The sequence below is a fragment of the Ammospiza caudacuta genome, chromosome 4 (assembly GCF_027887145.1).
Source record: "Ammospiza caudacuta isolate bAmmCau1 chromosome 4, bAmmCau1.pri, whole genome shotgun sequence".
In the NCBI taxonomy this organism is placed as follows: Eukaryota; Metazoa; Chordata; class Aves; order Passeriformes; family Passerellidae; genus Ammospiza; species Ammospiza caudacuta.
Genome location: NC_080596.1, coordinates 48,490,255 through 48,517,201, shown reverse-complemented (window position 1 = coordinate 48,517,201; position 26,947 = coordinate 48,490,255). Strand labels below are relative to the sequence as shown.

General features: G+C 36.3%; 1 protein-coding gene across 5 annotated transcripts in view; it reads left to right on the top strand.

The window, feature by feature from the left end:
• MICU3 (mitochondrial calcium uptake family member 3) overlaps positions 1–26,947 on the top strand; it is a 51,395-nt gene continuing 24,448 nt past the window's right edge. For all 5 annotated transcript variants that reach the window (XR_009274644.1, XM_058802990.1, XM_058802992.1 and 2 more), the window contains exons 1-7: positions 1–288; positions 12,496–12,649; positions 16,063–16,094; positions 16,895–16,973; positions 20,364–20,411; positions 21,691–21,773; positions 26,513–26,584. Coding sequence is in view for 4 of the 5 variants with exons in the window: in XM_058802990.1 (XP_058658973.1) it covers positions 1–288; positions 12,496–12,649; positions 16,063–16,094; positions 16,895–16,973; positions 20,364–20,411; positions 21,691–21,773; positions 26,513–26,584 (756 nt within the window). In the remaining variant the exon portion in view is untranslated. The remainder of the gene's footprint in view (positions 289–12,495; positions 12,650–16,062; positions 16,095–16,894; positions 16,974–20,363; positions 20,412–21,690; positions 21,774–26,512; positions 26,585–26,947) is intronic.

The following is a 26,947-nucleotide window of genomic DNA, read 5'->3' as shown; positions in this document are numbered from 1 at the left end:
ATGGCCGCGCTGCGCTCCCTGCTGCGCTGGCGCCGCCGCCTGGGGCCCGCGCCCGGCGCTCCGCCGGCCCGGCGGCTCTGGGGCGGCGGGGCCGGGGCGGCCGGTCCGCGGCGGTGGCGGCGGGAGCTGGGCTGGGCGGCGGCGGGGGCGGCTCTCGCCGGGTTCGCGGGGTACCGGCTGTCCGAGCGGCGGCGGGAGCCCTCCCGGGAGCCGGCAGCCGCCGAGCCGGGCGGGGCCCGGGCGCTGCTCCCCATCCCCGTGGCGGCCGCTGCCAAGGAGACGGTGACGGTAGGTGTGTGCGCGCCCCTTCCTTCGCGGGGAGCCGCTCACCGGCAGGGCGCTCCCCGGGCTGTGGCGCAGAGGTGACCCTGCGTGGGGCCGGGAGGCGAGGCTGGGCCCCTGCAGGAGCTGTCAGCCATCGGGAGAGCTGGCCCGGCTGTCACCGCAGCGCGGCCGCGGGCGCTTGGCTGCGCCTCGCAGCGTGAGCCCTGCGTTTCGCCTCCGGCGCTGTCCTGGTCGAGTCTTTCTTTAATAGAAAACGCTGGTTTGCAAATGGAACAGCTCCCGGCAGCGCAAACCCTGAGTTTCGATTTGTACTTAGCACAGTTACGTTTCTAATACAAAATTTCCTGTAGAGTGAAAGGTTTACACTGAACTTTCTAAGAAGTGACAGCATTGTGACAAATAGCGGTTCAGTTCGACCAATTCAGCGAAAAGAGCGATTGAATAACCAGGGCTAACAAGGAACAGTTGATGTTCACCTGGAAAATGAAGTTTCCTGTGATGAACTCCTGCATCGCAGCCTATGTAATTAATATCTAGTAATCATAGGGTTGGGTTTTTTTTTCATTTGAAATGTCAAGGGCTGTGATGAGGCAGTTTGTCAGAATGGCATCTGCTAAGACTGGAAGTCAGTGGTGCAAATGGCCTGCTTTCTCTATGCCGAGTTTATTTTATACTGTCTTTGAGAACAGGATCTACATTTCTACAGGAGGCCTTGTGCCTGGGTATGAATGTTGTTCACCCTTTTGCCCTGCATTGGTAGCTCAAAGACAGATTCTGTTGGGGGCATCCTTTATGAAGGGAAGTTGAATCTGATTTTTTGGTTATTCATGGTGTTGTGTCTGGAGTGTGTTACTGTGGCACAGAGGGCTGAAGACAAACTGTTTCACTTTTTCATAGTTTTGATTTGACGGAACTTTACATTGTTTTACTTAGCCAGTCTTAATGGTCAGTTTTCTTTAAAAGGAAGTATTGCTGCTGTACCTTTGAAAGTCAGTGAATTTGCTGGGATGTATGGTTATGAATTTTCACACACATCGCTATAAAAGCATTGAGGTTGAAAATTAAGAACTAAGTTTATATTTTAATTAATGTAAAACTAAAAAATAATTAGAAAATGTAATACCTATATATACCTATTTTTTTAGAAAAATAGGTATACATAGGTATAGGCAGTAACTACCTTGAAGCACCTTGCTCCTGTATGGCATAAGGCTCTTAATTAATTTGGTTTTCTATTTGCATAGAAGAAAATTTGAATGACTAACTTGAAATATGTCCAGTCAAATTGTGTGGACTAAATCCGGACTGATATCTGAGAATATTAGTTTTATGTTGCTAGCTTTTATTTTTGAATTATTAGTCTAATTGATTTCCAGTTGCATGCCTAGGTACTCACGGTTCCTGAAAAAATATCCTTTCAATTAAAGCCTCCTAAAAATGAGGACCAAATAGCTGTGAAATTTTTGGTCTGAGGTCGTGGGTTCCTGTGCTTTTTCTGTTATTGACTCTTGTTCCACAGAATGGCTTGTGGGGAAAGACCATAGTTTGAAATTGAATCTAGACAGGGAACTACCATGAGTAGTTTGACCATGAGTTCTATCTGTTATCCATTTATAATTGCCCTCTAGACCTGTGATGAGCACCAACTCTTTCAATACAGATTTCTGAAACATCTTCAGAGATGGAAAAATGGATGCAAGTGTTCAAATTGTGTTGAATGGTCTTCATGGTATTCCGCAGTGGTATTGTATTGTAACATCCTTTGTTAGAAGGCTGAATTAGTGTTGCCTGAGGGGCAGTAGCGTTTTAATTCCTGATTTTGAGTGCTGAGCTTTCAACTTTAATAGTGTGTGAGAGCTAAAAGGTCTGATAACTTTGAAAGTAGAAAATTCTGTCATGACAAGTCATAAAGGTGTCAGTCTTACTAGGATTAAGGTTGGAGCTCTTGGATGTACTGTCAAGTGTGTTTAGAGCAATCATTGGAGAATGATAACCTGCAGCTTCTGTATAGATGAGTTTGATGGGGCTGTGATGCATGTTTTGCTAGGATATTTTTACAGTTTTGTCAGGTAGTGACCAACAAAGAATGATGAGGCTCGAGTGTCTTGGAATCCTTTCCAGCTACTTTTGGTTGTTTCCTTATTTCTGATGCATAAAGTCTGGCACTGCTTTCTGGGGTTTTCTAGTTTCTAAAATTTCCCTAGTTTCCAATTTCATTTCCAGTCTCAGGCTGTTTTTCATTCCACCAAAGCAAATCATGCAGTGGCTTTTCTTTTTCCTCCCTCAATCCAAGCCACACTCTTCTACTTCATTCTAGTATTTTCATTTACATGTTTCTTCTTTAATCATTCCTCTAGGAGCATGCTGTTCCCAAATGCTGTTTACTTAGATGACTGGAAGTAGAAATGGTGTCTCTGCTGCCAGTGTCTTGGTATGGAGATCTTCAGCAGCTGGTCAAAGCAATTACTCCAAATGTGTCTTGCATCACCCCTGGGGGACAGAATAACCACAAAAAGAGACCCCAGTACTGACAGTAAAGGGACTAGCCCTTGCAAAACCTGGAATTCTTTCCTTTAAGACAGCTGTAATATATGGATTTGTATAAACTCTCTTGACAGAGAGTCTTAACATTTTTGTAAATATTCTGGGGAGGAAATCTATGTCCTGCCATAGATTTTCTGTTATTTTTTTTTTTAAATCCATTCTGAAACATTAATTGACGATGGATAATTTCATTTTTAAAGGTTAACAGAGTTACAAACTGAAGTCAGTATCACAGTGTAGAGTATTTAGATACCCAGGGCAGTTACAGCTGTCTCACCTGTAGCATTGTGGTTAACCTTGGCCAGCAGGCACCACATGATGCCACACAGCCACTCCCTCATCTTCTAGCAGTGGGATGGGAAAGAGACATGGAAGTGTAAAAGTGAGTAAACTTGTGTGTTGAGATAGAGACAGGTTAACAAGCAGAGTAAAGACCGCAGAAGGAAAGGAAAATAAGCCATGCAAATAAAACCAAACAAGGAGTTTATTCACTGCTTCCCGTGGGCAGGCAGGTGTTCAGCCATCCCCATTACAGGTAATGGAGACCTGGGAAGACAAATGCACTGAATGTGTGTGTCCATTTCCTGTGTCTTCCCAAAGCTTTTATTAGCAAGCACAATTATTGTATGGTGTGAAATCTCCCTTTGGTAGGTAGGGGTCCCCTGTCCCATCTGTGTCCCCTCCCAGCTTCTTGTGCACCTGCAGACAACTCAGTGGTGGGACAATGTGAGAAGGAGGATGAGCCATGACACTGTGCCAGCACTGCTCAGCAACAGCTGAAACATCTCTGTGTTATCCACACTTTTGATCACAAATCCAGAACATAGCACCCTAGCAACTGATGCAAAGGAAATTAACTGTCCCAGTCAAAATCAGTACAATGCCTGGTATTGAACTCCCATATGTCTTTTTTTACTTCCTCAGAGGAATTTTTCTAAAAGTTTAATGAGTGAAGTGGCCTTCTTGTTTCATCCAGGCAGCTCCAGTGGACAGCAGAATAGTTTTCTGATAGTCCCAAACACTAAAAAACAGGAGTTAACTTAATTTACATATTGACTCTCAAAGAACAACTGTCTTTTCTGCCAGGCCACCTGCTTCCACATATTGTTCATATGGCCTGTGAAAGTATTTTGAGAGTTATGCTAGTCCCAGTTAATATCCCTAGAGCTGACTTTTCAGATTCTGTCACTGAGTTGAAATAATGCTTGGCAGTAGTGACAGAATATTTAAGTGTATAAAGGTATAATATATCTTGATAGTTGGTTGCTTTGTCCTACTACTTTGTCTTCTAGGATTTATGAGCCAGGAAATTTTAAAAGAAGTTTTGGATTCCAGGACTAATAGTAATGATTACACTGATGTTGATGGGACACCTTTTTAACCAGTTCAGAAATGAATCATATCATTTGAGACTAACTGGAAAAAAAAAGTGTATGTGACACTGTGAGAATTGTAGAGAAGCAATGTCAAAAGTGTCAAAATGGTCTGCCTATCTGTCTCCGTGTTCTATAAAGTTGTTGAAGTGTGAAACCTGCTGAGCAACAGAGTTGTGAGTTTATGTACAGATAAGTAAGAAAATGCTGTTTGCCAAAAGTCAGGTAAGCTCTGAATGTGTCACCAACGTGGGGTCTGTGGTGTGACAGACTATTTGATCAGACAAAGATTGTGGGATCAGTGTAGAAGTATGCTTGCTTGACCAAGCATAACACTTGAGGTGTTCTGGTGGAAAGTAAGGTTTGTTGCAGAAGCAGCATGAAGCTAAGCTCCCTACAGGATTACCTTTCCCAGATGCTTTCTGAGAATAACTCTGGACCCAAGGGCTTTATATATGATTACTTGGAGTGAAGTCTTGGACACTATAATAAACTGGCAGTTTTAATTCCAGGGGTGTTGCCACAGAACATTTCAGAACCAGAGTAAAATTCTGCACTCAGAGCTCCTAGTTTTGTGTCTGAAGGTTTTGGTGAAGACTGGGAGAGCTCTGCTAGCAGACAGCTCCTTTAAAGTTTAGGAGACGGTTATGCAGAGCAAGAATCTGTTTGGAAGAACTGTTGTTTTGGCAGAGTTCCTCAGAGGAGTTAATATTTGTCTTCCAGTTCCTTACTTCCAGAAGTTCAGGGTCATTAGCAAAACTTGCTAAAATTGTCTTGGAAATAGCAATGATGCATTTTTGTCCTCCTAAGCACCTTCTATAGAATCATGTTGTCATTATGTGAAGGTAGGGAACTCCAGGCCTCTCTCTAGTTTTTGGGGATATGGTCTGTGAATCACTTCCTTCAGAGATGATTTAGGAATCTAAAGAAGGGCAAGGAGAGATGGACACAGGCTGTGTACTTCACATTTCTTGAAGGCACATTAATTTCCAGGAGAAGAAAGCTTTATAGCTTGGGTGTTTCCAAAGGGGCTTTCCCTAGTATCTCAGCAGTACTGTCAAACCCCCACTTTGTGAAAATAATCAAAGGGTCAAGTTTTTTCGTAGCAGCACATTTCTGAGTGCATTACATCATGTATTTCCATCTCTGTGAAATGAAGAACAAAACTTTACCTCCAAAAAGTAAGGGAAGCTCCCCTAGGGAGGAGGCTCTCCTGCCTACTCAGAGGATGCTGTTCCAAAAGATGCATAAGGATCACTTTTCCAAAAGCCACTTGCAGCAAATGTTATTTCATAAGTATTGTGCATTTCATGCCATAGGGCAGTTGCCAAATGCATGAAGATGGTTTGCTCTTTGGCTGATCCCATCTGAAGTTCCTGATCAGCATAATCTTGGGAAGGATACTGCTTGCCAGCTGTGGTGAGAGCCATGCTGAAGGACAAGGAAGGTTTACCTTTTACTTCATTTCTGATGTTAAAAATGGATGGCGCATGTTTGGGATGGACAGATCCAGCTACTAGTAGGTTTTGGTGTTGCATGCAGTGAAACATATGAACATATGGGGCTGGATGTACATGCTGACTAAGGCTTCTCGAAGCACTGCCATAGGTGAAATGGGTCCCCTGTGAAACTAATGCAAGAAGGACTGCTATATCAGTTACACTGTCACCCCAAGGATTTCCTGTGCCAGAGTTATATCTGAACATGGCCCTTTTTACAGCATTTTAAACACATTCCAGCTTCCTATGCTTGTAAATACTTTAATATAATAAATTCCTTATCTGAATGAAGCAGGATCAACTAACAGAATTGTTGGCTGTACTACATCTAAGTAGTCTGCTAGAAATACAACTTCAGTAAGCATCAAAACAATTTTGTCTACTTTGGGATTTTCCCACACTGGGAACCTGACGGTTAACCTTTTGGCCACCCAGCATGAAAACAGAATTGTGCTACTTTTATCTACATGGGAGCATATTAAATAAGCCTGAAGTCAAATATAAACGAAGGAAGTTAGAAACAGCATTGCTTTGAAAACCTTTTTATTTTAATAATTTGCACAGATTCTCATTGATGGAAGACAGATTACTTTGCAAACAAAAAATTCAAAGAAAGCTATTCACTTGAAATAGATTAAACTACTGTAGCAAACATATTTTTGACTGCAAGCAAAATATATCTTTAGTAGTAAACGTTGGCTTCTTCAGTTAAAATAGACTCTCCTTTATCTCAGTTGGACAAAGCAAGAGAACACTGATTTGACTTGGAATAAAGTTGTGAGATTTTATGTGGTCCTCTTGGAGCTTTTTGCCTCACATGCACACATAGAATATATATTTTTAACTATTTGTTCTGTAAAACATTTTTCATTTTTTGTGGATATTCTCAGAATCTGGTAATTGGAGGATTATTCTGGGTTTCAGCAATGGATTCTTGCAGATTACTTCTTTAATTTCCAAAAATCATGTATCTGGCATTTAAGCTTACCTCTATGAAAAAATTTTTTGTCACAGAATAAAACTTACTGATTACTGACCTAACGTTACACAAGACTCACACTTGACGAAGAACATTTCTTTTGTGTTTTTTGATAAAAAAGAATAATGAGGTACTGCTTTATCTTCTGCACTTTACTCCCAGTGAATTTGGCCCATATTACTGCCATTTTTTGATATTTTCAGATCATTCAGTGTCATAAGTACTACAAAGTTTTAGCTATTTCAATGTCACAATATGCCCTGTGTTAGGCCTTGCATTGTGTTATGACAATGTAGAGTTATTGCATGGCTTTCACTGGAAGGCCGTACCAGTTGATTCATGTTTTACCAAATTCTGAAAGGAAATGTTCCTGAGGTAAGACAGCTGGTGAATGAACATGGATATGGGACCAGAAATAGATTAGCCGTGCTTCAAGGAACTTCAGGGAGTGCTTGGAGACCTTTGGTGAGAACACCAGATTTTCAGGGCATTTTGACTTGTCTCTACTGATAGACACAAGCACATGAAAGATGAACCCAAAATGGGTTTTGAGCACTGAATTTGCTTGATAAAAAGTCTAGATTTTCTTCACTCAATTTTTGCTGTGAAGTGTCACTCTGAGGAGATTCTGTAAGGAATGCTTTCAAAGTTGATTGACTTAAAAGTGTCAGAAACTCTCATCTAAAGGACTATTGCTTTGTGACACACGTGGTGGTATTATTATAAATAGACCTTTAGGTGGCCCTCTTTAAATACAATACTTGCAGAAAATAGTTTTTAGTAATTATATTAAGTCATTGAAACATGTTAGTGAGAAAGCATTATCATCATATTTTCATTTTCATAATAAATTTGAAACTTTTGAGGCCTTTCACAGATATTTTAGGCTATTTGTAATATGTTTGTAGCACAGATTAGCAACGACAGCTCACCCAATTGAAGAATGATGCTTTCCCTTCAGAGAAGTATCCTTCCTAATTACTACTTGGTCTTCAATTTAATTTTTACTTACTTTGTTTCAATAAAAAATGTTTCCCTCTGTTTCCTTTGTCCAAGTGTGGTTTGTATATAATTGTTGAATCTTTTAAATCAATTTTTAAAAGGACATTGAAATATCCTCCATGGGAGAATTAGGAGTGTGTATATGCAATTCTGTGTTAGGGATCAGCAGGAATATAGGCCAAGATAATTTTTTCTCTTCAGCTGATTTAAACACTCAGAACAGGTGCTGTGTTCTCTCTGCAGTCCTTCTGCAAGAGTATGGCACAGGAAGATGGGCTGAAATGTGGAGTAACAAGTTACAAAAGTTTGAGGAAGGAAGTACAGAAAGATGATAACCATAATTTGTTTCTTTGCAATGGTTAAAACGTAAATTTTTTGAGAAAAGCGAAAAGATGATATATCGTTCATGAGATCTTATAGGCTTCAGTCTTTCCTCTTTTTGTTGACTTGTTGAGTTGTGAAGTTGAAAGGATGGAAAGTTTGTCTACCAGCTAGATTCTTGGTTTTAGCTGTGGAATTTCTCCCCCTATATTTCTACTAAAGCAGGTCAGTGTACATGTGCAGGTAAACCAGAGATAAGCAGCTATGCCTATAATTAAGGTAAAACTGCTATTAGAAGATTTGTGACTTTCTGTGTGATGGAAATGGGGCTGTCTGTTTTGTAAAAGACAGAGTCTTGTAACATGATACAAGATCATAGTAATTAGTAGGCATGATTGCCAAGAAGATTAGTAAACATGTAGCATAAAAAAATCTACCTTCATATGTTTGTCAGAGAGATGGGCTTTCATGAAAGTTTTTGAAAAGACTTGCTAGGCACAGAGAGATTTAGTCTGGATAAGCTTGTGAAACTTCAAATAGAAATTGAAACTTAGTGAATCTTGTTCACTCCTTCACCAACAGTACCTTCCCTGAGGTATTCAACACCTACTTTCTGTGTCTTGTTCAAAGAATGGTTTGGAAGGGACCTTAAAGATCATCTAGTTCCCAACTCCTCTACCATGGACAGGGACAGTTTCCACTTGACCAGGTTGCTCACAGCCCTGTCCAACCTGGCCTGGAACACTTCCAGGGCATCCACAGCTTCTCTGAGCAACCTGTGCTGTCTGACCGCCATTCTTTTTTTCTCAGTACAGAATATCTTGCTAGGATCTAATCTTATTCAACCCTCTTTCAGTTTAAAGCCATTCTCCCTTGTCCCATCTCTACCTGTCCATGTAAAAACCCTGTGGGTCCTGGTAGGATGCTCTAAGGTCTCCCTGGCTTCTTTGAGGCTGAACAATTCCAACTCTCTCAGCCTGTCCTCACTGGAAATGTGCCCGTTGTATCCATTGCTACAGTAAGATTGCCCAAGATGGACATAAATGTGAAATAATGAAATAAATCAATCAAGAGCAATTGGTAGTGTCACTAAGATTTTCATACTTGGCTGACTGCATTATCATTTGCAAATGTTGAGGAAAACAGAAGATGCTTTATTGTTATGTGTTGAGATCAATTTCTTAAATGAATGCCTGAAGAAGTGTAAATTGAGGTAACACTTTAGAATGTCCTGTTTTTTAATTAGAATATTTGCTACTTCTCAGTAATTACAGCTTTTACAAGAGAAAATGTTGTGTATGATACATAAATTATTAAGTGTAATAGAAGCAATAAAGCTCTGAAAAGAAATTTGGATTAAAAATAATATTATTTCCAAAGAAAATTTTATTTGTCAGTTTGCTGATTGTGTGCCTGGAGTCTTCTGTAGCCAAACTTTGCTTTTATTTGGGCATTTAGTGTATGGACCAGTGATCCAATACGTATTAAGCTTTGATTACGTTTATTTGTATTCCTGTTGGATCAATAGCTGAAATAAGTTGTTTTAATTCTTTCAGATAAAACCACCAAGTTCAAAATAAAGTGGTGTTTTTACTCCTAGGAATAAAATAATGTTTAAGCCCACCATTTTCCCTCCCTTGATGTAGGTGGAGCTTGCTGCTGGAACAGGTGGTATATTCTTTTTCCATAATCTGCAAGCTCCTGTGGCCTAGGCTTTGAAACAAATAACTGTTTTCATGGGGTAGACCCAGGCATCTATCTGACTTAAAAATAACACCACCAATAGAAAAGTTCTCAGTCAGAGCAGTTCCCTTATCCAGTTTGACACTTGGAAAAGTGAGCATAAAGCACCAGAGCAAGGTCATGCAGGTATTGGCCTTTGGGGCAGTACTCCTATTTGTGGGAGCAGGCAATATTCATATCAGGTTACCATGATTTTGAGCCAGAGCATGAAATACTGGCATTGCTATATAGTCAGAGGGAAACTGGATTGAAAAACAAGGCAGAAATAAAGGCTTTGCAGACCTGAGTACTGACATGCATAAATTTTAAGCATGTCTTTAAAATTCCATGTTTGCAGCATGTTATTTTATACTTGTAGTAGCATAGAGTCCTTAAGATAATATTGAAATATGTGTCTGAGAATTTAGCAAATATTTTTCTGAGCGTCTCAAGCGAGATATTAAGCAGTAGTACCTGAGACAGTGAGAATTTCTTGAGAGCCAAGAATCTCAACATGCTCTCTAAATACTGACAGTGATCAAAACTGAAATGATATTTGAGAGTTACATTATCTGGAGATTTCTGTGATTGTGTATGATTGATTGTGACTTATTACAATTTATTATACATACAATGTGTGTAATATGGCCTGGAAGCTGTTTCTTTTCTGAAAATTGACTTTGCAGAAATATTGCTTTATTACTCGTGTTTACAACCTGACTGTATTCACAAGCATGTTTCTAATAGTGATAACATACATTTCAAAAGAAAGAGATAGATTATTAAACTTCAAATACAGGGATAATCAGTTGTGTCACTACAAGTTCTATCAAAACAACTCACTTGTGTATTTCCCACATGAATGCATAGTTTGAATGCCACTGGACTGCTGAAGGATCAGTAAGATCAAAATATTCAAACAGTGAGGTAGGACAGAAATATTTTGTCTTGCATATGGGTACATTAGAATTCTGCTTCTTTCTGTCATTTTAAAATGACTTTGTAGGTCTGGCTATTAGACTGTCTTTTTCTCCCTATATTTAATTATTAATCATTTGAAAATTATAAAAAACATGGAGCCCGGATTTAGAGCTGCTTCTCAAGCAGGAGTGCAGAATATTTTTAGAACAGTCTACTAAAAATTAAATTATTGTATCAACCTTTCTCTTAATCTTACTTTCTTTGACAGGTTCGTCTGTTGAGCAAAACATTTTCATACATACACACATGGAGCAATGATTTCAAAAGAACTAGAGACGGAGAAATATAGAAAGAGAAATACACAGTCAATAGTCTTTTGTCCTTATAGAAGCCTGGTTAAAATGTCCTATATAAGTTATTAAGTAGTAAGGCTCCCTATAAAACATTTTTTTTCCAAATAGAAAGTGTTTGACCTCCTCTAGACGCATTAATTTTTGATGTTTCACATTTAATCTCCTAATTACAACTGAGGCCATAAAATTTTGACTGCAGTAGTCTCATCAATCTTTTGTTTTTTAAGAATGTTGTTTGAAAAGCTGAAGAAAAGTGAGCCCAGATCTTTGACTTCTCGGTATAAATGTGTCTTTGCTTCTAATTGCTGAAATCTGTAATCTATTCTTAGAAAGGCTTTGGAAAACCAGTTTGTGTTTCTATATGAGAACAGTTATCACTAAGTGGACAGTCACTGCAAACATCTTACAAGTTATGTTTGGGCTTAGATGCCTCTCTGAAAAATAAAGTGCATTTGTTGGTTTTCTTAGTTGATAAAATAAACCATAATATTAGTTAAATTCTGTGTTCCATAGTTAGACAGAGAATTTTAGGAATACTGTATTAAATGACAGGAATAATGAGCAACTTGGGAGATTTCATTGATGAGATGCTGCATTCCTATTTCAACATAATGGGAGAAGTTACCTATATGATTGCTTTTCCTTCTAGGAATCAGTTTGGGTTTGGTTTCTTCATTTCTGAAAAAATGTTGATACTTACATTTTCTTCAAGATAATGATTCCACAAAGGAATTTGCCTCATTATGGTCTAAAAAGAGTTTTCAGATAGCAGTAGCATATTTTCTATTAAAGGTTTGGCAGTGCCACAGAAAGATGTGAGAATTCAGAACATTTACAGTTTTGTACTACCAAGTTTACATTTAAATCAGCTGGATGGGAAATATACCAGAAACTCCTGACACAGGCTCTCATAATATTTGAACCTAATGCTATATTATACTTTCATAACTCTGGAATTATAATTATGCTCTTCTCCTCTTCAGTTCCCACAGATATGGTAGCTTTACACTGGATCGTATTACAGAAGCCTATTACTATCAACAGCTGCCCTCTATATTAAGAAGCAATATAGAAAAAGTATTACTCTGTTCTCTTCTGGAACTATAAGAAAACTGAAGTAGTTCTGGCAGAGTTGTTTGAAGTCTGCCTGCTGAAGTTACAATGATTTCCTTGAGTTAAAGTTCCCCTTCTTCTATGATTCAGGAGCTGAAATTCTCTTTATTTGAATTTTTTCTTCTGAGGTTGGGTAGTACCACCAATTTCAATACCCAAATATTGTTGCTAAAGTTGTAGAAGACTGAAAATTATAGCAGTGAAACCCCAATTGTAGTTTCAGCTCTTACCATAGAAAAATACTTGGATATGTTTGACTTTGAATTATCACTTTTACAGTTACAGTTCCTTTATGGTGAATGTGGCAATTGTAAATAGTACATAAAAAATTGTAAATCAGAACCTTTTCCATAGGTTGAAACTGTGTACTTCTGTCTTTGAAGGTTACAGACAGCAGATCAGACCTGGAAGATTTACACCTTTATGCAACTCCGCGGGAGCAGCGGTTTCGTAGGTTTGCCAGTCTGGAATTTGAAGGACAGCTGTACATGACTCCCCACGACTTCATCCAGGCTGTTACCAGTGATGAACCCAAACGTAAGCAGGAGCTTTGTGATGCTAGAACTGCTAGGGAAAATGTCTGTGGTGCATGGTTTTTTCCCATTTGCTTTTGATTCCTACTTCTGTTTCTGGTTGTAGAAGAAAGCTGCTGCATCTTCAGAATTTTAATTGTGTCCAAGTGCATACAAAGAGTGTCCTGATTGTTACTAGATTGTAAACATCTGTATGCTAGTTAAACATTCTTGTCTTAAAGGTTGCAAACAGCTCAATAGTCATGAAAGATGGCAAGTTAATTTCTGCCGTTTGCACTGACACAGTTTCTTTCTGAGCAGGCCTGTATTGCTGTACAACTCATCCTTCCTCTTTTGTGGAGTTTCTCTGTAAGCAGGCAACATACACATTTTCTAAAAGGCTAAAATAAGATATAACTGCATCATATTTAGAAATATGATAAATAACACACTAAATAACATGCTTTGGGTCGGAGTTATAGTCCCCCAGGGGATCAACTTTCTACACTTAAACATTGCCAGTGTTAGTACTATTTGTTAATTATTGTAAAATTAACTATCAACTTGAGGTCATTTGTTGTAAAATCTTTGCTTTAATTATCAAGGAGTGACTAAATAGTAAGGTGATCCCTTTTTGCTCTAGTTTGATTTCCTGGCGCTCAGGCTTGCCATGCATTGGTAGCAGCACAGAACTTCTGGAGAATGGGAATATCTTTGCTCAGGTGTGACATGTATAATCACCCACCTTAAGTTTTCTTAAAATTCTTTGCAGATGTTGGATTTTTCCCTTTTGTTCTGTTAACAGTAACAAAACAAGAGTAAAGAATTCAGTCATGGCTCATCAGTGATCAAAACTTCTGTTCTTTTGAATAAAGATATAATCTCATTGTAACAGTGAAGACAGAAGATAGAGCTTAGATGGTGAAAACTTGCAAAACTTTGAAACTCTTACCAGAAAGCAATTTTTTTTTTTGCTTTGCAGTTAAAAGAGAGGAAGCAGATTGCTTATCACACAAGTTAATACAAATACATATCAGCACTTTTTATCTATTTCCTCTGCTCACAACTTCAATTCTTCCCTTTTTTGTTAGTGTGGAGTTGGGTTTCACTGTGTATGGTCATGAAACATTTGTGCTATATGTACTGGACATCATTAAAACATTTTGGTTTAACTCTGTTTTATGACAGTTTGATTGGCTAGACCACACTATATGTATGGTTTGCTATTAATATTTTTCCATGCTGATGAATTTTCTGCTTCTTCCTCTCACAAAGAAAGTATTTAGATTTTAAAAACAAAACCAAATCAAAAATCATTAAGCTCATAAGGACATTCTGTGTGTCTCATGGAAAAGGAGAAGAGATCTGGAGTTGCACAGTCAGGCACCCTTCTGAATTCAGTGTAGCAAACATTGTTTCTATCAAAATCCTTTCTGTTCATCCAGTTCACCTCTGAGACCAAAAGCAAAATTAACCTGGGTGTCTTTTAGGTTTTGTGGTATCAGAGATTACATGGCTGACATAACTATTTTAAAGGATTACAATTAAGTAGAAGTAGATCACTTCATTCTAGTGCAGGTGATGTTGTCTGGGAAATTGAGACAGAAGGCTGATAAATAGGAAGTAATAGCTGAAATAGATGACCCACAGATTGCCACATCCAGCTTCTCATCTCTGACTATGGTAATTTTAACCTTTGTACTGCAGCATTGCCAAAGTACCATTTGTCTTCTTGGGCACGACAATTTTCTGTCTTGCTCTGTTGAAAGTAGTACTTTTAAGGAAGGATTTTTTCTAATGATGCATTCTAAACATTTTATTTTTTCACTTTTGGGATAGTTTTATAAATAACTTGCAAGTTGTATAGATTGGGTCCATTCAGGCTGATGTACTGGACCATCTATATTTTGCATAATAAAAAAAGAATATATACCTGGGGTTTTTATGAATGAAGATTAGAAAGGTCTCGAGTTTTGTCAAAAAGCAAAAATTCCCTTTGAAGTATAATAATAGACTCTCTTTATGTCTGCTTTATGGAAAAGCTAATAATGTTAGGCCTGAATGATATTTGTGATGGAGTGAGCGTGTCTATTGTGATTGATTTACTTTGGAAATCATGTAAACCCTACAAAAGTCAAGAGAGTGTTCACTTCCTTTTTTTGATTAAACACTAACTAATATGGTAAGAGTGTGTTTTCTTTTATAAAATGTAACTTTTTACTCCAGGCATTTATTGCAAAAAAAATTAACTTGTTATTATGACTTGCTGTCATTAACTTGATTCTGCCTTTATGGTGCAGGCTTTCATTTGGGAGCATAGATTATTTTTAAGAGTCATTATTGATACATTTTTATAATCTGAATATATTTTAAATATTGAGAAAGCAAATTAAGAGAAGATGAAATATATTTTTTCCCCTTTGTGCTAACTATAGTAAATTTAGCTTGATGCTGAGCTGTAAGAAAAATCTGTTAGCTCATGCTACGATGTTGCATGATAAAACTTCACCATAGTTAGAGTGAGATTTGTCAACAGTCTTGGTGTAAACCTTTACCAAGATATAAGATTAAAATTTCAGTCAATTTCTAACCATGAATTGATGGAAGACCATAGTAGGTAGCTTGTGTATTGTTTTAATTATTTAATGGTGCATGAAGTTCATTATGAGTAAAGGGTTTCTAATAACAAAGCGTCTTTTGCTCTTCAAAAAGAAGCCATTACCTACCAAAATTTGTTATGGAGTTGACCACATAAAATGCTAATTTCTGGACCTTTGTGAATTCTAATATTCACAATGCCTTATCATAATATTGAATCTGCACAAATATTTGTCTTGAGAATGTGGTGATGAGCCTTAAGTTTTGAATTCTTGAATGGTTATGGACAACTCTTGTTCAGTTACAGCTACCAAAGAACTGAGCCTGACAGAGGCTGGAAAAGGAATGTGAGATAGTAGGAAGGGATGAAGGGTGTCTTAGCACTTGGTGTAGTTTCAAAGGCTTTTTTTCTGTATTTGCCTTAGAAAGTATCAGTGGTCCATGAAGCAAGAATCGTAATCCAGGTCTCCTTACAATTTGCATTTTAATACTACTGCTGCTAAATAATAATTTCAGAATATTGTTACCAGGGGTTAGCATGAATGCCCTCTGTTTCCTGTTAAATGTTTTAAATCCTTAAAATATATCCATATTTTGGAGGTTGAAGGTCTTTTCCTTCATTGAAGCAGAGTTGGATTAATGAATTGGTTCTTTAAAGTTAGGACTTTAGGTATGTATTAAGCTAAAGGGTTTTTTAATAACATAAAGACAATTACGCTCATAAAGTAAGGAAAATAATTCTTTTTGTAGAAAACACAGTATAGATGTAGCCCAATTTTTATGACACGACATTGGCATAATTAAATTCCTGTGCATTCATAACAATTTCTTTTTTTGCAGATGCTAAAAAATGGCGATCACTGTCAAAGCAGGTGAGCAATAATTCCTGTGTGGTCTTATAACCATACATTTTGGTAGTTGAATTTTTTTATGTAAATGTAGAGGCACAGGAAACTTTAATTCCTTAATTTTTGTCCCTTCAGCCTCAGGTGAATCCAGAATTTCAAATAATTTAGCTGCGGTGCCTGTTTTGGTGAATTTACTGATTTAATCATCTGTCAGTTTCTCCCTCGGTCTATACCTGACTGCATTTCTTAGTGTCTAGATGTAATAGGTGTATCCAAATCTGCCTGAAATATTTATGCCACTCTCTCCCTTTTGTGGTGTTTAAGGTCCTCTTTTTTTTTTTTTTTTTTTTTTTTTTCATTTGTATAAGTTCAAAAGGCCCCTGTCTGTTTCCCTGCATTTTAAGTACATTCATATTCACGGGTGAAGTTTTCTTTAGTTCAGGTCAAGTGTTTTAAAAGAACAGTTGCTCAGATTTTGTGTGAAAACCTTACTGAAATCCAGGGGGACTTATCCTTGGCTTCAGTCAATATGAGCAGTGGTGAGTTATTTCAGCCACAAATACATTGCATGTCTCTCTCCACCTCAGCAAAAACTTAGCATTCATGCAGATGGGTAATTCTTGCAATAATCATGTGTGCAAAAATTTATGGAGTGCTTGAGTACTTCCAAAATCATTGTGGTAACTGAAGTTCAATTAACTGGTAGATTTGTATGCAGTTCCTTGTCTTTTATATTGATATCCTAGAATTTAATCATTATCTAATAACTACTTAATTAAATACTGAAATATATGCTTTTAAATTTCTTAAAACTTATTTTTTAGGAACTGAATCAGATCCTTATGGAGACACCACCTGTTTGGAAAGGATCATCCAAACTTTTCCGTAATCTTAATGAGAAAGGTGAAGAATTAATTTTCCTGAACCAAATTACCATTCTATTAACTTTTTTGTGATGATATACTTTAATCTGAGTCCAATTTTCAAAAATAAAGAAATTGCATTCTACATTTTACAACATGGAAAAGTTCCATGTAATCTCTACAGTGTTTTAATGATGCCAGCTTCCAACTAACCTCTTTAAGTGATTGGGGATTGTGAGTTTGTTAAGCTGATGTTTGAATATTTCAGGTTCAGTTTGTTGCCATGAATGATATCTGGACTATAGACAGACTATTCCAGTAAAGAAACAATATCTCTTTACTTCTTTTCAATAGGTTCAATAATGTGATTATTTCTAAAGACAGTAGTGCTGTCTTATATCACTGGAAAAACATTTTGTACACAACACAAAGAGACAGTTTCAGAAATGTTATGTATTCCTTTAAATTCTGCAGATGAGGGCTTTGATAGCTTTTAAAACTCACGCTATTGGTAAGTGAAGAGCCAAGAGTCACTTCCAGTCTCCTCTGTTGTATTTTTTTCTTTCTTAATAAGGTCTATCCCTTCACAACAAAAAAAACATAGGGAAATAAAACAATGATGGTTTACAGACATTTGAAAGCTATTTATAATAAATAATCTACATATTTCCTTGCTTATATTCAGAGTGGCAAAGGTGTGGTGGTGCATTTGAAATATTTTCAAAAGCAGACACAAGTACTTGCTATAAAAGGACACTTTATGGGTGTTTAAAATAAGCACACCAGCAACAGAATTCCAATCAAAGATATACATGTAATTGGTTAATGTAACTCAAATGCAGCTCAGATTTATTCAAGGAGTAAGTAGTGTGGACACTACTCTCAAAGGAGGCTCTCTAGTGCATGGAGGCACTCTTTTTTCCTGAGTCTACAGCCAACACTCACAGAGAGGCAGAAATTGGCACATCTTTGCATTGTATTTCAGTGTACTTCTTTGCTCTAGGCTGCTTTCTATATAGTTGACTTTTGAAATATTAATTGCATAAATATATTAATTGCAGCATACGGCTGACTTTTGAAATATTAATTGCATAAAAATTCAACCTCAGAATCTGTTAGATCAGTACATTATCAGTTAAAAATGTATCTAGATGTTGCTTATTAAGTCTGTAATAAAATGTCTGCAACATGAATAGTCTTGATTCAACAGTATCTTATTCCAGTTTTCTGCCAGTGGAGTCCTGCAGAAGTTGATGGAATTGATAGGACTCAAACTGTCAAAATAGGATGGTAAAATTAGTATTAGACTTTAGTACTTGAAGGTCTTTTCAGCATGTTTTATGAAAAAGTGAATTCTATTGCCCAGTTTTATAAAAGTATAAGAAAATATGATGGGTCTTATGACTGATAGTTTAAATTGGTTAAAGAAATGGTAATAGAATTCAGATCTCTGTGGTTATAATGTAGTCTCTGATGTCGTCTTTATTGTTTCTTAACAATTTTTTTTAACATGCACAAACAAAGCAATTAGCAAAATACTATGCCCATTTATTTTGCCATGGATTTATGTAATTCAGCTGAGGCACTCTGATTTATGCCCACTGACCTTAAGTTTTTATTATGTTTTTCCCTTGAGTGCCTTCCTTCTCTTCTTTCTGATCCTAGTGTAAGTTTTTCTTTCCCTTCAATCATCATTTCAGAGCCTCTCTCCCATAACACTCAGAGCAATCAACCAGAACTATCTGTCTGCCAGTACAAACAAAAGGAGAGAAGGCTTTCAGGGCTGTTTCTATTGCTTTCTTCATACCTGTGATGGACTACTTGACAATTGCACATTCTTCCTGTTTTACAGCAAGGAAGGTGCCATCAAAAAACAAAAAAAATATATATTTACATTTATTGACTGGCTATTAAACAATGTTTTCCATCAGTGAATGAGAACCTTTGAGGTATCTGATTTCTTGATAGGTGCTTGTCCAAACAGATTCAAGCAGGCCTTTGAAAACTTAATTTCTGCAGGCTACTGTATAAAATCAAGAAGATAAAGCATAGAGCATGTGTTACTTAAATGCCTATATTTAATCATTACTAATCTTCAATACTGTGTAAATTGAGGAGAAGTGTAGGTGGTATTAAAAAATCATAGTAGTTTTCCTAACTATATCTACTAGCAGTAATAAAATACTGGTTCTGAAGACTTAAATTTGCTCTTGGATCAAAAGATGGGATGTGAAGTATAATGGAAGTAAAATCCACATGAATGATACATTGCTTTTAGTTTTAATTGTACCAAGTTTTTCAGTGCAAAAAATCAGCTGACTGCTTACCTAGTTTGTCACGTTTTCAGTTAAGTCAGATTTTAAAATAAGATATTTAAACATCCAAAGATGGGGCTGTTTTTGGAAAAACTTTTGCACCTGACTTGGACTGAAATCAAGGAGACAGCCAGCAACTTTTGAAAATCCTAGCTGATAGACATCTTTACTCTCAGGCATCTAAATACTTCTTTTTTCACTCTTTTGAAATAATCTGAGATTGTGGACTGACTTAACACTTCTGGTTTTGGAGGACAGACAAAACCAATTTGCTAGAAACCAGGAACAAGATTCCCTAGTTCAGCCTCAAAGGTCATTGGAGCTAAGGGCTCTTGGGAGAGCTGCAAGCTGTTTTCTGTTCTTGTTGAGCTAAGAGATGCTTCTCTTCATTGCTGCTCTGGACATTCTGCAAGGTTGTCTCTTTACCTCTTACTCCAGAGCCAGAAAGGCACAAGTACAACTTATGGTACAAGAGATACTCTTTGGGTATTGACTTCAGCTCTAATTTAAATTTTGCCTTAATCACTTCTGAAGAGAAAAGGAAGTGCCATTCCACAGTGAGGTTCCCTTTTGTAATCTTGCAAAAAGAAAAAAAAACTATGAGATCAAGTTTTCAGTTAATATAGCACATGCATTTAAAAAGCACTTAATAAAGACCTGTATTCAAATGGTGTGATCAGGAGGAAGCATGTTGAGAATCTTCTCAAAGTGAATGTTTTCATACTGTTAAAGAGTATTATCATGAATTACTGGTGGGGTTTTTGGAAAGAAAATTGAATAAATCATTTATATTACCTTTTAAGAGTCTATCCAGATTCTGTTTAATGAGCCATGCTCCTCTGAATGTCAATTTACTTGCCATGTTTAATGTACTCTTCCCCTAAAATACAAACCTAAACAAAAAGCCCCAAGCCATAGATGAATATTGTAGACCAATAATTTCTTGACCAAAAATAGTTACATGCATACAAGTATGAATGTACAAATATGCACGTGTACAAAAAATTCTCCTTATATATATAGATTTAATATTTTAAAGTTTAGGATATGAAGGCAAGATGAAATTAACATGGCTTCTTTTTTTTTTTTTTTTTTTTTTTTTTTTTTGTCTTCAGGTGTGATATCTTACACAGAATATTTATTCCTCTTATGTATTTTAACAAGTAAGTATAAAAGATTCCTTACAATTTCAAAGCTCTGAATGTGTTGTTGTGTGTTAAATTACACTTCCCATCCCTGCATATAGAAAAACTACAACGTGCATCTCTATGTCCCTCTGAACCTCTTTTTCCTTCTGGAACCTTGTGTTATGCGTTATTTAAATGCATTATTATCCAGAATACCTTTTAGTGGCTGTTGATGAAGCTGTGCCATAAGCTCCAGCTAAACCCCAGTTAAGACCTTAAATTTATTTTATTGTTTGAAATTCCTACAAAATTTGTAGCTAAATTTCCTGAATTAATACGGGGAGAACAGGAAGATACACATTGTTGCTGGTTTGTTTCATCAATTAGCGCATAATGGGCAAAATCAAAGAGTCAGTGGTAAAATATAAAGTATTTATTCCAGAAACACTAGCAAAATTGAAAAATTATTCTTTTATCTCCCATAAAATTGAATTAAAATAACCTAAACTAATCTTGATACAGACTTTCTAAATATTGTAACAGGTGTTTTCTGGGAAGAAGCAAAGAATTTAACTTGTCTTTCATTTACATGTAATTAAATAATTTCTATTGGATTCATTAGTGGGGTTTTTTTGGAGATGAACTGGATTCCTATTATGAATCAGAGCTGGAACTTGACCCTGGACCCTTACTATCTTCCACTAAGGCATCACTTCCATAATTTCTTTGTTATCTGAATTAACTTTTGGCCATAATTCATTCATAGTACAAATCAGTGGGTATCCCCAAAATGTTGCGTAAAGGCTTTACTTAGAGTTACCTTCAAAGTCACCACGTTTCAGAAATAAGTTCTAACCTGATCTCAAATTTCAATGGCTCTAAGCATGTAAACAAGAAAATGTTGAGTGTCTTCCAGCATAACATTTACTTTGACCAGAAGTTGTGTCCTGTACCTTTTTTCAAAATCTTTTAAAGTGTCTTTTAGAACATTGTGTTTTCATAGAAAATTTATTTTCTACATATTTCTGTTAGCAATATAAAATGGACTCTATCCATGAACTAACACTCTTTTATATTATTCTTGAATATTTCATGTTCTATTTCTACTTTTGTGAGCATGCCTTCTGTTTGAATAAAATGGGTTGTACTGTTTTACAGATGTTATGATTTGCATTTAGTATGTACACAAACATCCTGATTTAAATTAGTTGAGGTTCTGGCTTTTATGAAGGAACACCAAATAATTTCTTAGAGTATTATACTTGTTTTCTTTCCAAGAAAATAAATAATTGAATGTTTGGCATTTTTTTGGCAGAGCCACATGCAGGTTTTCGAATTGCTTTCAACATGTTTGATACTGATGGCAATGAAATGGTGGACAAAAAGGAATTCTTAGTGGTATGTATATTTGCAGTTTTTGATGTAATCTTGAAACTAATGTGATGTCAGTAGTCATGAGGTTATAATCTACTATTCTTCACTGAATGTAGTTATTTGCCTGATTTAGTATAAAGAGTTCTTAAAATGTGAACTGAAAATAGAAGCTCCTTCTTAGAGTGCACAGGAGTCTTGTATATAATTATTTTTGAAGCTTAATTCTAGTTTTTATTCTGTATCTTCTAATTGCTACTGTAAGTCATAGATAGGCTATTAAAGTAATAGAAATGTTTTAATGGTTAGCAGAGTTATTTAATTGCTCTAATGATCACCTCACTTTGCTGTTCATTCTGCTGATAATCACAAGTGACCCAAAAATATTGACTGACCTAATGTGACACCATCATCTGTTTTGGACAAGATCTGTAATGAAATAAAACATACTGTTCATATATCTAATTTAGCCCCTAAATCCATATGCTGAAGCAATTTGCTAAGGTGGGGTTCAGTGACTTCTTTTTACAGAGAATATTCCTGAAGGGGAAACTGACTTTGACCTGAATGATTTCCATGTGCTTTGGAACACATGGCAGGATACCTAGAACTTAGCAGGAGTTTGGTTGCATCCAAGGTTTTGTTACATTACTAATTTGAATGAAAGTATTTTTCAGATTAGAGCTTTACTCTAATGGCTTGGAAAAAGCAGTTCTGTAAATCCATCTTATTTGAGCAGAGTTTGTTTTTTTCAGGTTAGAAATGTAAACAGTTTTTAAAAGCCCAGACTTCAAAAGAAAAATTCACAAGTTGGTGAGATTTGAGAATGAAGAATAATTTGGCACTTGAGGGAAAATCTTTGAAAATCCTAAATTGTCCACTCGATATTCATTTTTATAGTGATAAATTTTCAATATTAAATTCAATAATAATTCAAATTAAAATTTCAATACTTCATAAATTTTCAGGTAATAAGATACACCAAGTTCAGGAGAATGATCTTGCAGTAACGAGGGCTATTTTAGATTTATGTTCATTTAATTTATTTTCTGATTTCAAAAGAAATGGGAGGAATAATTAATGCCATTCTAAATAAATGATCATTAAAAAAAAAGGAAATGCAGAAAATTGACTACTCAAAGTTAGGGCTTCTGAGTTTAGGATAACTGTGTGGCTTTATGCTAAAAATGTGCACCATAAACCAGAGATCTCTAAATTGTTGGTGTCCATTGGCAGCAGCTGTCTGAGATTACACTGAAGCACTCAGTTATGGTGAATATATGTTTTGACATTTCTTTAGAAATTGAAATTTAAAATTTTATGGTATAGGCAAGCTTTCTGAAGACTAAACAAGGCCTTAATTTTCTACTGAACAAGTACAGATGATTAATGCAATACAACATTTATAAGAATTGAATCAGATATTGGAAAAATATATTTGTGCAAAAGACATACATTTTATCTCCACACATTTTTGTGTAGTTGAGCTTTTGAAGAAATACAGTGAGTACACATGAGAAAAAGCCCAGTGCCATATTGAAAAAGATGGAACAAAATACCAAGGGTGAAACAGACACATGGAATGTATTTAAGTGTTCGGCCCCAATTTATTTAAAATAAAGACACCCTAGTTTCCTGTGTGAGGTTTCTTAATTGATTCAAATAAACTATGCTAACCTTAAGAAAATAGAAATATGGAGAAAACTCTCCTTAACATGCTGAACTTAAAATCCAAATATTTTTTGGAAGGTGACACCACTTGCAAATTGTGGCATACTCAACTTTTTTTGTACTCTGTTATTAAATGTACACATCCTTGTAAGGGCTAATTCTTCATAAGCATCTTCTCCAGTTGGAGGAAAACCAGCAATCATTGGATTAATTAACAAAAGGAAGAAATAGAGGAAGAAGAAGAAAAAGCAAGCATCTTTCATGATTCAGTGTAACAGAATGTGATGGATAAACTGACAAGTTTGTTCTGATATAAAAAAGAGCTTCCATTACAACAGCTAAATGGGAGAAAATTGACGTAAGAGGCTTTGTCTTTCAGAAACTGATGATAAAACTGAAATAAAATAAGCATATAAAGTGGGAAACAAGGGCAATATTTAACTAATATTTCTTTCTAACTATGCCTTTATAGTCCTCTTCACATCCTGCTATGTATTTGTTCTCTGTCATGATCCCTGACTAGTTTCTCCTTATTTTTGTTAGCAGACTTGGTGGATAAAAGAAAGAAAGTAGAATTTTTAAACATTAGGTATACTGTCACCTACTCATTGTAGGGGATTATTGTATTTAACAAATTTGTATGGCTCAAACTTGAGTGCAACTCTGCTTCATTAGATGTCAGTGATCCTTCAAAAATTAAATCGGAACCCTTAAGTCAGAATATGAGATCTGAAGTGAAAAAGAATAGATAGGTAGATAGAATTTTGTGTAATGAAAGTATATATGAAAATAGAATTTGATTCAGTGATACTGCAGCTATTATAGAACTGGCCCCAGAACATACATTTGGCATCTTTACTCACCTTGCTTGAATATAATGTATCATATCCTGTGTGCCTGAAAGGAGACTGTTCAAAAGTTGGCATATGAACTACTCCAACATTTGCAAAATATTTATCTGTCAATTACAAGCAGCTATTGCAAAAGAGACTTTGAAGAGCTTTGTTTGAGGATCACGTTATATGATTCTTGAGGAGACAGTGTGTAGTGAAGAGTTGAAAAAGGCCTTATTTTTCTGATGACAGCTGTATTGTTTTTGTAAACTAATTTCATGGTATTTGTGATTTCCTCTTTGCTTATGTCATAGGGGTGAGGTCAGGGAACAGAAGGATTGTGTTGCCTTGTTACTGGAGATCTTGGTTTTGCTGCCTTCAGCAGTCAATCTCATTATCCTGTTTCAAACAATGTTCCTATGAAAGTACTCCTAGACCCTTTTTGCATTCACTTTCTTTCAGTCACTGGTATCCTATAGCACTCTTTCTGAACAAAAGATCCATTTCCAGAAGTTTAGCAAGGCTTTAATAATGCATGCAACAGAATCCTACTTCTTTTGCCTTCTGTGGCAGGGGAAATACATTCAAGGATGCCTTGCTTTTTACTGATCTTTTTTGGTTTTTCAATTACTGCCACTCTTCTCTCCTGCTTGATGGCTTGTCATTTCACTTTTCACAAGGGATTTTCTTTCTGTTTCTCTCTGTTCATTTAACTTTTTTCTTTGCATTGTTCTGGGTTGCAAACTCTGTAGTACTCTATCCTATCAAGACTCTTTCCTTGTTGGCATAAGTTGTAGTAACTTGCACCTGTAGGTTTGCAAAAAAAAAAATTGAAAAAATTTACCAAGGTCTGTAAATTTATCCCATATTTAAAAATAGGTATTGTAATGCACAAAATATTCTGGTCTGTATTTGCCTGATAGGAGATTCCAGAACTCAGTGGTCAGTTTTGGTAATTCATAAAATGTTGTTTATAAATGTGTTTGCTAATTAATCACTAAACATTGAATTCTTTCATTTCAATGTTGCCATACCCCTGCAGTAAATCTTGCTGATCCCTTTGCCTTCTCTGAAATAAAGATATCCTGAAATTTAGTTTGGAAATTTTTCTTGCAAAATGTATCACACACACTTTTTGTTTCACATTTCAATCCCTGTGGAGCTCTGTGTACATGCCTTTACATTATGAGGTTTTACCAGACTTATGGTAGGTAAAATTGCTCCTTTGAAAGAACTGCCACAATTGTGTCTGTATGCCAAGGTGTTTGGTTCTGAAAATACCATATTCTAGGTTGGGCAAGTTTCTTAGATCAGGGTTTATTCCTTTTCCAGCCCAGTTAGAGGATAACATATGCTACATGAGACAGTATGATATTTTCACATGAATTTTTTTAAAAGCTGAAGGTCCAGTAGAGACCTAGATAGTATCGCAGTTAATACTTTATTGCTAAACACTCTGAGACCTTTTTCTAATGGTTTGGGAACATTAATTGGTATTACTGTAAATAAAAATACCTAAATAAAACAGATACTTGCAGAGAAAGATAAGTACAACCCATTTCTTGCTCTGAAGACTTTACAAAAATAAATATGCTTAAGAATCTGTATGTTTGAAATCTTGTATTTGAGGTTTTCTCAGAAGTCATGTTTAAAGCTCTTCATGTTGAGATAGTTGTGAAAGGGGTATTTTACAAGACCTGAAGGTATTCTTTGAACAGACTTGAAACGAAAGGGTACTTGATAAATTACTCTTGAGTAGTAGTTTGTTGCTGCTGAAGGGGAATGTTTCACCCCCACCAGGTGTTTCTACCCCTCCCTTGTGCCAGCAGGAGTAAGAACTGATCAGGTTGGAAACTAATGTGAAAAAAAAGATTGATCCAGCTGACTACATAACCACAGAGACATTAATTAGAACCTGACACGAAAGGATGTGCCTGGAGGTGGTGAAAAGGGTGGAACTTCCCCTTTTTATATTGGCGAGATTGGCTAAATAGGACATTCTTGGTATTGTGCTCGCAAGTAGAATTGTTACCCTTACTTTGTGGAAAAAAAGATTTCCTTTTTCCCTTTCTGTGTGGTGGTTTAAGTCACAGAAGGAACGTGAAGGCATGAGTATGAGCAATAAAGCATCATGAGACTCTGATATTTCAGTAAAGAACTGCATTTTAATACTGTTTGTAATGTTCCTTATGATGAAGGATATTGTTATGTATGTGAAAACAGGCTGAACACTAAATGTGAACAAAATGGTTTGGTTTTTAGCTCCAAGAAATCTTCAGGAAAAAAAATGAGAAGAGAGAAAAAAGAGGAGATGAAGAAAAACGTGCAATGCTGGTAAGTAAAATCCAAAAAGTTGCATCTGGTAGTTTTTTTTTTGATGTAGTACAAAATTATGTGTGTGTATATTTCACTGGTCACTAAATTCATATTGTTAGAAGAATAGGCATAACTTCACATGTAGAAAAAAAGCAGTATTTAGCCTAAACTGTAGTTACTGGGAAAAAAGAGTAAGTGGTTTATAGGAAGAAAAAATTAGTGTTTAAATACTATAGTAGATGTTATGACAGTAGAATTGATTCCATTTGGAGCTTGGAAATCTAGGGGAAAGTGAGTAGTAATGAGCCAGTGTTACTGTCTCTAACAGTGAGAGATCTCAGGGGGAAGACCAAGTTACACATTTGCTTTCAGAACTAACTG